The 14,317-nt window shown below is 42.3% G+C and overlaps 1 protein-coding gene across 1 annotated transcript in view; it reads right to left on the minus strand.

The window, feature by feature from the left end:
- Positions 1-4,076: 4,076 nt before the first annotated feature.
- rnf214 (ring finger protein 214) overlaps positions 4,077-14,317 on the minus strand; it is a 67,347-nt gene continuing 57,106 nt past the window's right edge. The window contains exons 16-18 of the mRNA XM_072593339.1: positions 9,835-9,975; positions 7,937-8,032; positions 4,077-5,486 (exon numbers count right to left, since the gene is read on the minus strand). Coding sequence (XP_072449440.1) covers positions 5,421-5,486; positions 7,937-8,032; positions 9,835-9,975 — 303 coding nt within the window. The 3' untranslated portion in view covers positions 4,077-5,420. The remainder of the gene's footprint in view (positions 5,487-7,936; positions 8,033-9,834; positions 9,976-14,317) is intronic.

Consider the following 14,317-nt stretch of genomic DNA (forward strand, 5'->3'; position numbering starts at 1 on the left):
ATGTGACAGGCTAAATGGTCACCTTGTGCTACAACTTTCTGGACTTCAAATCAACAGAAACTTCGCAGCAGCCCACTCAAAAAAAAAACCTGGAGAACTAACTACTAGTAGATCCAAAAGTGACACTTAAAACAAACGACACAGAAACATGAACAAAGGATCAGTTTTTCCATGAAATGCACTGTAAGGGAAAACTCTACAATCCACCAGGGTTTTGTCTCATCTGTTTGGAGCTATAAGAAAGCAAAGATCAGTATCTTCTAATTAGGGAAAGAATATTTTTAAGCGACACTGAAGTATTATACATATTTATAGTTATTCGCAAAAGTCTTAGGCACGAGATAAGATGATTTTTCTGCAATCGTAACCCTGCGTGGGTTGCATTATAAAGTTGTTAAAAATCAGAAGTTTCAGTTCCCAAATGTTTGGTCCATTCTGCATTTTAATTTAGACATTTGAAGGGGACTTGTGGTTCCGGTGGTAAAGGAATATAATGTAGAATTGAGAGCTTCAATATCAGTTAAGGTGCAGGTTCCAGTAGCTCTGCTTAGAAGACTGGCACATTAATCAATCCAAACTTGTGACTTTGACAGAAAATTCTCCATCCAAATTTTCATACTTAATACACATAATGATGCTCAACTATTGCTCCTGTCACAGAAATCACTCACCTTCTTGGCATATTGGAGAGAACTGGAGATTTACAAGAATGGCTCCAGGCATGAAAAGAAAATCAGTTCAAAGAATTGTTACAGCATGGCAGGATGTAGCCAAATGACATATCATGCTCCATTTCCTCATGCCATTTCTATTTCTCAGTGCCAATCTCCTGCCTTTTCCCCATATCCTTGCAAACCCTTTCCATCCAAATTGAACCAGCCTCCATCACATCTCCAGGCAGCACATTCCATACCGTTCTATCATCCTCTCCCACTTGGCAGCAATAATATATATAATACAGAAGATGAACTGGCAAATCCACCCAAGGCATGGTTGATGGTTTAGCCATCTCAAAGATGGTGACAGCAGTAAGGATTCTGCCCATTATGATGAAGACCATTTAACCTATCTAGTCAATGTCAACTCCCATAGAACAATGCAATCAACTGAACTCCCTCTGCTCAATTCCGTCATAGCCTGTAAATTTATTTCCTTCAAATGCCCATCAATTTATTTCTGAAATAATTGTTTCTGCTCCCACCATGCTCATGGGCAGGTCATTACCTCTGACTGTGTAAAAATGGTTCTTTCCTCACTCACCCAAGACCTTAAGTCTGGGTCCCCTAACCCTTGTACCAACAGCTGATGGACACAGATTTTCCTTGTCTCCCTTAGCCTTGCCTGTCTTGGTCCTGTATGCATCTATCAAAAATCCCTTCAATCTCCTCTGCTCCAAGGACAGTTGCCTCGCCCAATCGTGGGGTCAGAGCTGTGAGGGCAAAGTTGCCACAGACACACACTCATCAGACAGAACCAACTGCTGGTGAGTTGAACCGGAGGCTTACCAAAGCTCAGGCAAGGGGTGAGGTTGAGAAGGTGGGACCTACATGCTGATGTCAGCCAGTGTGGAAACGGAACCCACACTTGTTGGCATCTCCCCACTTCACAAAGGTGTTCAGCCAACTGAGCTAGCTGACCCTGAAGTTGGATGAAAAGGAAGGAGGAAGTTAGAGAGAAAAAAAACAGCAGAGCAATAAACCAATTCAGCTAACCTGTCCCTGTCTGACCTGAGCTGCAGACTGCTCAAAGCAGCAACCAACAAAGAAAATCAATGTATTCGAGAATCTTAGGAAAGTTCACTGATTGATGCTTGTTGAGATCCTTGTTCAGTGTTTGAAATGCTGTGATTTTAAATTTGAATTTCAAAGACAGCTCCACTTAGAAATTTAAAAATCAACAACACCAGGTTATAGTCCAACAGGTTTAATTGGAAGCACACTAGCTTTCAGAGCGCCACTCCTTCGTCAGGTGGTTATCCATGAAGGAACGTCGCTCCGAAAGCTAATGTGCTTCCAATTAAACCTGTTGGACTATAACCTGGTGTTGTGTGATTTTTAACTTTGTACACCCCAGTCCAACACCGGCATCTCTAAATCATGACCACTTAGAAATGAAACCCTCGCCCTGCCCAGAGACAAAGTAATAGGACACTCTGTCCTATAACCAGAACCTCTAGTTTATGGAATTGTAGTTTCGGAAGAGAGCAGAAAGAAAATCCTGTTTTTGTGGAGTACAGTGTAAAATGGGATCAGTTTGGGAATCCTAACTATGATTCGATGATCTTGTGCTGGCTGAAACAATGGGGCCTATGCCCTCCAACACCACAGAGTGTAAAATTTACACTGACTATCACATAAGGAAAAACTAAACGAACACTTGCTTCAGGGTGCGTGCACAAATTAGGAACAGGAAGTGACCATTCAGCCCCTCGAGCCTGCTCCGCCATCCAATGAATGTCCTGATTGATCGGATTCTGCTCCCCACCCCGGTCACCAATGGGACTCAGAGTCATCCAGCACGAAAACAGACTCTTCGGCCCAACCAGTCCATGCCGAACATAATCCCAAACTAAACCAGTCTCACCTACCTGCTCCTGGCCCATATCCCTCCAAACCTTTCCTATTCGTGTATCTATCCAAATGTGTTTTAAATGTTGTAATTGTACCCACATCCACCACTTCCTCAGACAGACATTCATTCCACGCGCGAACCACCCTCTGTGCAAAAAAAAAAGTGCCCCTCTTTCTTTTTCAAATCTCTCTCCTCTCACCTTAAAAACGCACTCCCCTGGTCTTGATATTTCCCATCCTAGGAAAAAGACAACCAGGGTCAACTCTATCTCCACCACTCATTAGTTTATAAACTTCTATCAGGTTGCCTCTCAGCCTCCTATGCTGCGGTGAACAATGTCCTAGCCTATCCAGCCTTTCTTTGTATCTCAAACCTTCCAGACCCAGCATCACCCTGGTAAATCTCTTCTGAACCCTCTCCACCTCAATAAGTTAACCCCTTTCAGGGAGAAGGAAATGGCAATTAGCCACAACAAAAACAAACAAAGCTGGAGAAGGTATACAACAGGTTGTGGGAAATTCCTTTTGGAAAGATGAATGAGTCCAGAATTATTCTTCATGGACACGACAAAACTTAAATCCTCAACTAGGTTTATTAAGGGATGAGTATTTGGAATATAGAAGCCATTCTTATGTGTAATGTTTAGCAAACTGTCTTTAACTTACACCGGAGTGTCAAAAGCAAACAGAGAGGTTGTCTGAACTGTCAAACAGCATCATCTAGAACAGTGGTTGCTGATCTTCAACCTCACTCAGAAAACTCTCAAACTGGAAATATGATGCCAAGGGAGGTGGTGGAAGCATATAAAAAAGCAACATTAAAGAGGTATTTAGACAGACACACAAACAAGTAGAGAGTAGAGGGGCCGTGTGCAGGTTGATGGGATTAATTTAGAATGGCAACATGGTTAGTGCAGATCTGGTGTGACAAACAGCCTGTTCCTGTGCTTTGCTATGTTCTGCTGGTCTCACTGCTGGAAGCAGAAATGTACAAAAAAAAGTAGGCCATTCAGCCCTTCAGTCCTGCACTAAACCCAGTATGATCATAGCTGATCATCCAACTCAATAGTCTGTACCTGCTTTATCCCCATTTCCTTTAAAGATTTTAAGCTGCAGAGAAAAAGATAAATAAATTTAATGCACTATACCAGTTTCAGGATTATAATGCATAGAAGGGGAAGGGATAAGACACAAAATTAGAATATGCAGTTCAAGAGCTAGAGGCAGGGGCCCATTGAAGTGCTTTATTCTTCTCCCTACGATTCACAGTGCCTATTGGGCAACTTCAGAAGAGAAGCAGTGCTGTTGATAGAAATTAAAGGAGGCTACTACAAGAGGTTGAAGCAGTTTAAATACTGATTGCTTAACAGGAAACACTGGTACAATTCAGCCAAAGCACTACATTGCAACTCTGTAAAGTGCTAATTGACAACTATAACCCAATTCCTTACAATTACCTTTTCCTTAAAAAAAAATGCAGAAGAAAGGGACTGAGATCTGAAACAATTATTTGTGACATTAGCCGTGTTTTATTTAGATCAACTCATTGGATGTGGGTGCCTTTGGCTAAGACAGCACTTGCTGCCCACCAGATAGTGGTGGATAAAGTGTTTGCTGTCGTTCTGGTTTCTCTGCAAGGATAGCGAAGAATAAATTGGCTGTTACATGAAAGAGAATAATGGCTTATTACATGAAAGAGAATTATAAAGCTGCACACAGTTTACCTTTGGCTCTAGGGAGATACAAAGCAGGATTCACAGTTTGTCAGCATACTTATTTGTTGAAAGTTAAACTCTAAAAAAAAAACTGAAGCTTAACCCACGTATCTCGCCAGGTGATGCAAAAGGCAAGTTCTTCTTTCACTCGAACAAGTGAGTCCACAAACAGCACTTCAGATGAGCTACATTTCATGGTTTACCAAAAGAAGCACTGACTATGTTACAGAGTTATACAGAGCAGAACATTTCATCTCCACATGTGGGGAACTAAAGTTTGCTAAATTTAGCATTCCAGGTGGGACTTGGGGGAGTTTGCAAAAATAAATAAGGGAACGAGGGACTGAACAAAGACAATATTGGATAGTCTGTGATTCACTCAAGAGTTGAATAGAACTCAACACTTTAGGATCACACAAAAACATGGGTCACATATGATCTCTCAATTGATCAATTGATCAATCCCTCAGGTGTTTGCAATTGAGAAGGAAAGCAAATATCATACTCTTCTTCAATCTTGATATAGTTATAACATTTGTACAACTAGATTGAACAATAAACTACCAACTTCTTGCTCATTTTTATCTTTATAGTCCCAGCCATATTTCTTGAAGTTGTTAGCTGTCAAAAAACCAGCCCCTCAGAGACAAGTTTCGGGAGCAATGCAGGTTTTTTTTCCAAGTTTATATTTTGCTTATATCTCATAATTCAGCTCTGTCCTTCCAAGAGACATATCCAGGGAGACCTTGTGAACTGACCTTTCCAGTCAGAACTCCATGCTGATAAACAACCAGGTTTGCTGCATTGATAACATGACCATAAACAACAAGACATACTTCCCCACATTTATTCTTCAGAGAGAGAGACACTCATACTAAACTTGGCTCCCAAAAAATAGAAAACATGCACACCTGCAGAATATTCGTCCCAATATTCTTAGTACACCAGTGACAATCTAGTTTGATCCAACACATTCGTGATTTATCATCTGCCTACTTTGAGGCCTGGGTCTTTTCCCAAATATGAGAAGTTCACGTGGCAGTCAGAAGTTTGGTAGTGTCAGAGGGCGTGACGTTTGAAGAATAATGTCAGAATGACGAGGACGTCCCCACCACCTGCTATCCTGCTTGAGGTATTACCTTGGTGTGGGGCAGAAAGGACAGCTACTGTTTTTGTTAGATTGCGACCAGAATTTGATGCACTAGAAAAAAATATAAAAGCAGAAAGGAATTTACAGAGGGGATCTCTTGATAAACAAGGCAACAGCATGAAACACATAACAATAAAAAGACAAAATACTGTGATTGCTGGAGAGATTCAACAGGTGTGGCAGCATCTGTGGAGAGAGACATGGAGTTTATGCTTCGAATTTGGTATGTCTCTTTGTCAGAACTACATTAAGCAGCTTAATTACCTTTAGATGAAAGTGACAGGAAAATAGTGTAGTGTTAATATCAATGTACTAGTAATCCAGAGGCTAGTTAACATACAAGGGATGTGGGTTCAGGTCCCAACATAACATTTGGTTGAAGTTAAATTCAAACAATAAATTTGGCGTATAAAGTGAATGTGCTTGATGATGATGGCCACAGCACTATCACTTCTTGTCATTAAAAAATTTCACTACTGCCATTCAGGGAAGGAAATTTGCCATCTTTACCTGGCATGGCAATGCTCTCTGACCGAGGAAGATAGTCAGTTCAAGACCAATTCAGGTAGGCCACAAATGTGGCCTTGCCAGTGACACCCATGTCCCATAATAGAAGAAAGGAAAAGAGGAATCAAGTAATCTTTCCTTGTTGGAGGTTTGACATTCTTTAAAAATTAAAACAGGAACTGCAGGAAACATCCAAGTGTCCTTCCTGAAAGTGACACATATCAAGTTAAAATCTGCCTGAACGGATTCAGATTATTGGTTAAAAAAAATTTATCTATTCATTTCATAATGACTTTCATTCCCTGCAAAAATAAATCTGAACAGCGGTTTGAATTCATTTGACTTCAACGCGTGGAAAGTGACAAGCTAGTGACACCTCCAGTTCTGAAGAAGAGTCAATGTGGGCTCGAAACATTAACTCTGTTTCTCTCTCCACAGAAGCTACCAGACCTGCTGAGTTTCTCCAGCACTTTGTTTGTTTCAACTTACTGCCATCAGCTGCCTAACTACAGGAGGGGATCGGAATAAGGTGCACCACAAGTCATGCACTTTCTCTATCACTTAGATGATCCAAACTCCAAGGCTGCAGGCAAAACAGCTCCAGTCAGACATAAAACAACTTTTTAAAAAGAGTCTGGAATAAAAAGCCAATCTAATAGTGACCAAGTAGCCACTGTCAATTATCATTAAAATCCATCTGATTACTAATTCCTTTAGGGAAGGAAATCTGACATTCTTACCTGAGACTCCAAATACACAGCAATCTGCTTGACTCTTAGGTAAATGGGGATGGACAATAAATGTTGGTCTAGCCAGCAACACCCACATCCCATAAACACATTGTTAAAAGTGGACCATTATTAGAAGAGCCAAAGCACTGGGAGTTGAGAATGTGGATACATGTTCTATGGCGAATCTAACTACCCTGCGAAACATGCAAACTTTACTTGAAGCCACTTGGGATATGGTTGCAATGCAGAAAAGGAAATCTGCCTCTTTGGAAACCTTCGGTTATTTTACCAGCTGCCATCTCCTTCCCCAAGATCAGTGAACTGTATCTATCAGAAGATTTTATCTGGAAACTAGGGTCTGTGGAACTCAAAGCCACATCAAGAAGGACATACTGGCACTGGAACTTGTCCAGCGGAGATTCACACGGATGATCCCTGGAATGACAGGTCTAGCATATGAGGAACGGCTGAGGATACTGGGATTGTATTCGTTGGAGTTTAGAAGATTAAGGGGAGATCTAATAGAGACGTACAAAATAATACATGGCTTTGAAAAGGTGGATGCTAGAAAATTGTTTCTGTTAGGCGAGGAGACTAGGACCCGTGGACACAGCCTTAGAATTAGAGGGGGTCATTTCAGAACGGAAATGCGGAGACATTTCTTCAGCCAGAGAGTGGTGGGCCTGTGGAATTCATTGCCACGGAATGCAGTGGAAGCCGGGACGCTAAATGTCTTCAAGGCCGAGATTGATAGGTTCTTGTTGTCTAGAGGAATTAAGGGCTACGGGGAGAACGCTGGCAAGTGGAGCTGAAATGCGCATCAGCCATGATTGAATGGCGGAGTGGACTCGATGGGCCGAATGGCCTTACTTCCACTCCTATGTCTTATGGTCTTATCAAGTGACAGCTTATCCTGGGTGCTTTTGGGAAGTTATGGATAGGGATCTCCTCACAAACCTCCAGAGGGACTGTCCGACTAAATAAGCCCATTCTTAATAATGGCTCTCACATGCAGTTAACTGATTCAGACATTTGGGAAGGTGAAGAGAAGTAAGTGAAACATGGAACAATTTACGTTTGCAACCGATAACTTATGTTGCAACTAAGTAAGTGCATGTGAGCAATTCTGCCCCTCAGTGCCCAGTCCACACCCTAAAAACAACCTCAAATTTCTACAGTCATCAGCATAAAAATGTTATCCACACAACAATGTGTGCACACACAAAGGGTCTATTGATTAATGGTAAAAGGTGAGACACTCACCTCTCGGTGGACAATATGTGAACAGGTCATTGGCTGGACTTCGTTGACAAGCACAACTTTCTGACACATCAAACAAAGCCGGGGACTGCCCGAAACCTACCGTTGAAAAAGGAGACCAGTTAGTGCTGATACAGGGTTGCCTCACTGGGGCTTGGTATTTACATTGAAGATGAGCCAATTTGATAACGTTATGTCATAAAATTTATGAGTGAAATCTTCAAGTTTTGGTTCAAGTGAACAGAAGGCAACTTATCTCAAACATTTTCCACCATTCAATTAAATCACTGGCTGATCTGTAAACTAACCCACTTTAGCCCCATATCGACTAAGAGAGAGTGAGGACTGCAAATGCTGGAGATCAGAGTCGAAACGTGTGGTGCTGGAAAAGGCTGAGATGCTGCCTGACCTACTGTGCTTTTTCAGGCCATACTTCTCGACCACCGTATCCATTAATACTGTTGACAGATTTCTGTTGGCCAATCGCAGAATTAAAATGAACTACTGACTGGCATCAATTGCCATTTGCAGAAGAGAATTCACATTTCCACCACAGACAGGTGTCCAATTTCAGGTTTGAAAAGTCAGATTCTAATTCTTAGACCTCGTTAACACCACCAATTCTATTTTTGTTCCTCTTGAAGTCCTGAAACCTTTAATCAAATTGTTCCTTTATCTTCCAAGTGTGGGGAGGTGTTGCTGCAATGGTAATTTCACTGTATAGTAACCCAGGCTAATGATTTAGGGACATGGGTTCAAATACCATGACAGCAACTTGTGGAATTTGAATTCAGTTAACAAATCTGGGAATATCAAGCCAAGCTCAGAAATGGTGTCCATCTCAGCTATCTCTGATTATTATCTCCATTCTTACCAACTCTGACCCACACGTGACTCCAGATCCACAGCAATGTGGTTGACTGTCAGCTGCCCTCTGGTGTGGACAAGAAAATCTCTCAGTTAAAGGGCATTTGTGGATGAATAATAAATGCCAACAAAGTAAGATTCTGGAGCTCACTGTTCCTTCAGTTGTAAGAGATATTGTCAATTACAAATCATAGACTGATTTATGAAACCAGATGTAAACGTTTTAGACCTATTCAGGTGCAAGTTTATTTTTACACATCTTAGTGTTTATTCACTTCATCAAAACGAGTATGAAAGAAATGATAAACATAAACAGAATCCCTACTATGTGGAAGCAGGCTATTCAGCCCTTCAAGTCCACAACTACCCTCTGAAGAGAATCGCATCCAGACCCACTCCACCATTCCCTATCCCTGTAACCCTGATTTCCCATGGCTAACCCACCCAGCCTGCATATCCCTGGACACGATGGACAATTTAGCTTGGCCAATCTACTTAACCTGCATGTCTTTGGACTGTGGAAGGAAACTGGAGCACCTAGAGGAAACCCACACAGACACAGAGAAAATGTACAAACTCCACACAGACAGTTGCCTGAGGGTGGAATCGATCCTGGGTTCAAGGTGCTGTGAGGCAGCAGTGAATATATTCCTTTCTATCTGTACCTCTTATAATGTTATACATCTTAATCATGTCCCCCTCAGTCTCCTTAGCTCTAAAGAAAACAACCCCAGTCTATCCAATTTCTCTTCATAACCAAGATTCTCCAGACCAGGCAACATCCCGGTAAGCCACTTCTCCCACCACCCCCTCTCTGGTGCTATCACATGCCTCCTAAGATGGGGATTCCAGAACAGCACATAATAAGAAATAAGGGCACAATTTCTAAAGCTCGGTCCTGCATTTTACTTTCAAAAAGTCCTGACTCTGCAGAAATCCTACCTGAAATCTCTTGGACTAGTGACTTTGTATAAAACGCAAAAGAAAAGAAGAGCAAAAGTAAAATCCCACTGAAGGTGAGGGAAGTTACTAACCACGACTGGACTCTCCTGGTATGAGGGTTGAGCTCCAGTTCTACCTTTCAGCTGGGTCAGGTAACAGGTGGCCTGAGAAGTTGCTGGTGGGAAGGGTCCAGGCAAAGTGGTAGGATTTCGCAGTAGGTGCACTGGCTCAGCCTGTCCAGAGGGATTAGGAAAATATAGATCTTAAATTGACATTGAACAATACAAGTCACTGAATAATACCAAATGTGACGATACTATGGTGTTAAGAGGTGCTTTTAGTCCTTTTTCTTTGCAAAGAAAATATGAGTCAGAGTTGTGGAGTGGTTTTCTCAAAGTCAACAAAGTAAGCAGCTTGAATGGGTGGGCTCAAGCTCCCACAGAAGCAGGACTTTAGTTTTAGTTTTCAGCAGTATCTATGATCTTGCAACTGGAAACAGAAGCTCTCAATTCTCGCTCTGTTCCAGCTAAAAACTGCTGCTGGAATTACACGTAAGCCAATCCATTTTACTGAACCTGCCTTTGCCAAGGGCGTGTTTATGGGATGTTACTATATTGGAAGAGTTAATTAGTAGCAGTTAATAAATCGATTATTTTGTTAAGCATTTCGATAGAGTTACAGTTAAGCCAGTTATTTTCTTTTAATTTTTATTTTGTCTGTATTTTAACTATAATAGAACATAGAACAGTACAGCACAGAACAAGCCCTTCAGCCCACGATGATGTGCCGACCATTGATCCTCATGTAAGGTAAACCTAATGTATGAACCCTCAAATTTCTGTGACCATATGCATGTCCAGCAGTCTCTTAATTATCCCCAATGACCTCGCTTCCACAACTGCTGCTGGCAACGCATTCCATGCTCTCACAACTCTCTGCGTAAAGAACCCGCCTCTAACATCCCCTCTATACTTTCCGCCAAACAGCTTAAAACTATGACCCCTCGTGTTAACAATTTCTGCCCTGGGAAAAAGTCTCTGGCTATCAACTCTATCTATGCCTCTCATCATCTTGTACACCTCAATTAGGTCCCCTTTCTTTCTTCCTTTTCTCCAATGAAAAATGTCCTAGCTCAGTCAACCTCTCTTCGTAAGATAAGCCCTCCATTCCAGGCAGCATCCTGGTACATAGAACATTACAGTGCAGTACAGGCCCTTCAGCCCTCGATGTTGTGCCGCCCTGTCAAACTAATCTGAAGCCCATCCCACCTACACTATTCCATTTACGTCCACATGCCTGTCCAATGATGACTTAAATGTACTTAAACTTGGCGAATCTACTACCGTTGCAGGCAAAGCATTCCATACCCTTACTACTCTGAGTAAAGAAACTACCTCTGACATCTGTCTTATACCTATTTCCCCTCACTTTAAAGTTGTGTCCCCTCATGTTTACCGTCCCCATACTTGGAAAAAGGCTCTCCCCGTCCACCCTATCTAACCCTCTGTTTAACTCATATGGTGTTATTAAGTCACCTCTCAACCTTCTTCTCTCGAACGAGAACAGCCTCAAGTCCCTCAGCCTTTCCTCGTAAGACATTCCCTGCATACCAGCCAACATCCTAGTAAATCTCCTCTGCACCCTTTCCAAAGCTTCCACATCCTTCTTATAATGCGGTCAACAGAACTGTACACAATACTCCAAGTGTGGCCGTACCAGTGCTTTGTACAGCTGCAGCATAACAACCTGATTCCAGAACTCAATCCTTCTATTAATAAAGGCCAAAACACTGTATGCCTTCTTAACAACCTGGTCAATCTGGGTGGCAACTTTCAGGGATCTGTGTACATGGACACTGAGATCTCTCTGCTCATCTGCACACCCAAGAATCTTACCATTACTTTGCATTCCGATTACACCGTCCAAAGTGTATCACCTTACACTTGTCCATTTGCCACCTCTCAGCCCAGCTTTGCATCCTATCGATGTCTCTCTGCAACCTATTACATCCTTTGTCACTATCCACAACTCCACCGACCTTGGTGCCATCCGCAAATTTACTAACCCACCCTTCTAAGCCCTCATCCAGGTCATTTATAAAAATGACGAACAGCAGTGGACCCAACACCAACCCTTGCGGTACGCCGCTAGTAACTGGACACCAAGATGAACATGTTCCATCAACTACAACCCTCTGTTTTCTTTCAGCAAGCCAATTACTGATCCAAACTGCTATGTCTCCCAAAAATCCCATTCCTCCACATTTTGTATAATAGCCTACTGTGGGGAACCTTATCAAACGCCTTGCTGTAAACCTCCTCTGAACCCTCTCCAAAGCATCCACATCTTTCCTATAATAGGGCGACCAGAGCTGGACACAATATTCCAAGTGCGGTCTAACCAATGTTTTATAGAGCTGCAACAAGATCTCACGGCTCTTAAACTCAATTCCCCTGTTAATGAAAGCCAAAACACCGTATGCTTTCTAAACAACCCTGTCCATCTGGGTGTCAATTTTAAGGGATCTACGCACCTGCACACCAAGATCCCGCTGTTCCTCCACACTGCCAAGAATCCTGTCTTTAATCCTGTACTCAACTTTCAAGTTCGACCTCCCAAAATGCATCATTTCGCATTTATCCAGGTTGAACTCCATCTGCCACCTCTCAGCCCATCTCTGCATCCTGTCAATGTCACGCTGCAGCCTACTACAGTCCTCTATACTGTCAACGACACCTCCAACCTTTGTGTCGTCTGCAAACTTGCTAACCCATCCTTCAATTTCCTCATCCAAGTCATTAATAAAAATTACAAAGAGTAGAGTCCCAAGAACAAAGCCCTGTGGAACACCACTCACCACTGACTTCCAGGCAGAATACTTTCCTTCCACTACCACTCACTGTCTTCTGTCGACCAGCCAATTCTGTATCCAGACAGCTAAATTTCCCTGTATCCCATTCCTCCTGACCTTCTGAACGAGCCTACCATGGGGAACCTTATCAAATGCCTTGCTGAAGTCCATATACACCACATCCAATGCTCGGCCCTCATCAACTTGTCTAGTAACATCCTCAAAGAACTCAATAAGATTTGTGAGGCATGACCTGCCCCTCACAAAGCTGTGCTGACTGCATTTAATCAAGCCATGTTCTTCCAGATGGTCATAAATCCTATCCCTCAGAATCTTTTCTAACACCTTGCAGACGATAGACGTGAGACTGACTGGTCTGTAATTGCCGGGGATTTCCCTATTTCCTTTCTTGAAGAGAGGAATTACATTTGCCTCTCTCCAGTCCTCAGGTACGACTCCAGTGGAGAGCGAGGATGCAAATATCTTCGCAAGCGGCGAAGCAATCCCATTTCTCGCTTCCCAAAGCAGCCAAGGACAAATCTGGTCCGGGCCTGGCGACTTGTCAATCTTAATGTTTATCAAAATTTTCAGCACATCAGCTTCCTCTATCTCTATCCGTTCCAGCATGCACACCTGCTCTTCAAAGGTTTCATTCACTACAAGGTCCTTTTCTTTAGTAAAGACAGAAGCAAAAAACTCATTTAGGGCTTCCCCTACCTCCTCAGACTCCATACACAAGTTCCCTATGCTATCCCTGATCGGCCCTACTCTTTCTTTGATCATTCTCTTATTCCTCACATACGTGTAAAATGCCTTTGGATTCTCCCTAAGCCTTCCTGCCAAGTCTTTTTCGTGCCCCCTCCTGGCTCTCCTCAGACCATTTTTGAGTGGGAGCCGCAGTGGAGGTAAGGCAAACCAGAAAGGCTACAGCTAAGGTAAGGGAGATTTTTTTAATTACTTACCGGTAGTGGCCAGTGGTGGTTTTTTCCCACAGTAGGAGTGGGAGCAGTGGCGGAATGTAAACATAAATTGTGTTTTGCTTAAAACCAAGCAGTTTGACCAACTGAATTGCAACTGGAACGCATCACCTTACACTTACCTTTAAAATAAGGAAAAGTTAGTCGAGGCTGTCTTCTTAATATATTTTGAGGGGCTATGGTCTGGTCCATAACACACGTGTGCCAAGAATTACACGACCAACCAATTTAAGATGATCAATCAGGGTCACAACATCACCTACATACACTTGCTAAAACTACATATGGTCTTATGTACGGAAACAGGAAGGACATTTACAAGCATATCTTGTCTCCTCATTTGTACTTGTCATTACTATATTCTGTATTCTTGGAAGAAAAGTCATCCAATCTTAGTAAGATTTGATGTGTAAACAGATGTCCACAAGCTTTTTAAGCAGGATAACTATTTTACAGGTTTTAATGTCACTTCAATGTTATTAATATTTCCTTGCTATTGAAAATAAGAAAGAAAGCCATTGACAAGTCTTTGAATTTGCATAGATATTCTCACTATTTTTTTCCCATTAAACAACTGCTTGGGGGAACTACTGTTTCCTGATAGAGGGGATTGGAGGAAACACTTTTTCAGGCAGAGGGTGGTGGGGATCAGGAATGCACAGCCCCTGGGGTGGGATTTTGGGGGGGGGGGGGGTGGGGGGGTGGAGGAAATCTTAAAATCTTTGAAAAGTACTTGGATGAGTACTT

The sequence above is a fragment of the Chiloscyllium punctatum genome, chromosome 23, assembly GCF_047496795.1.
Source record: "Chiloscyllium punctatum isolate Juve2018m chromosome 23, sChiPun1.3, whole genome shotgun sequence".
Lineage (NCBI taxonomy): Eukaryota > Metazoa > Chordata > Chondrichthyes > Orectolobiformes > Hemiscylliidae > Chiloscyllium > Chiloscyllium punctatum.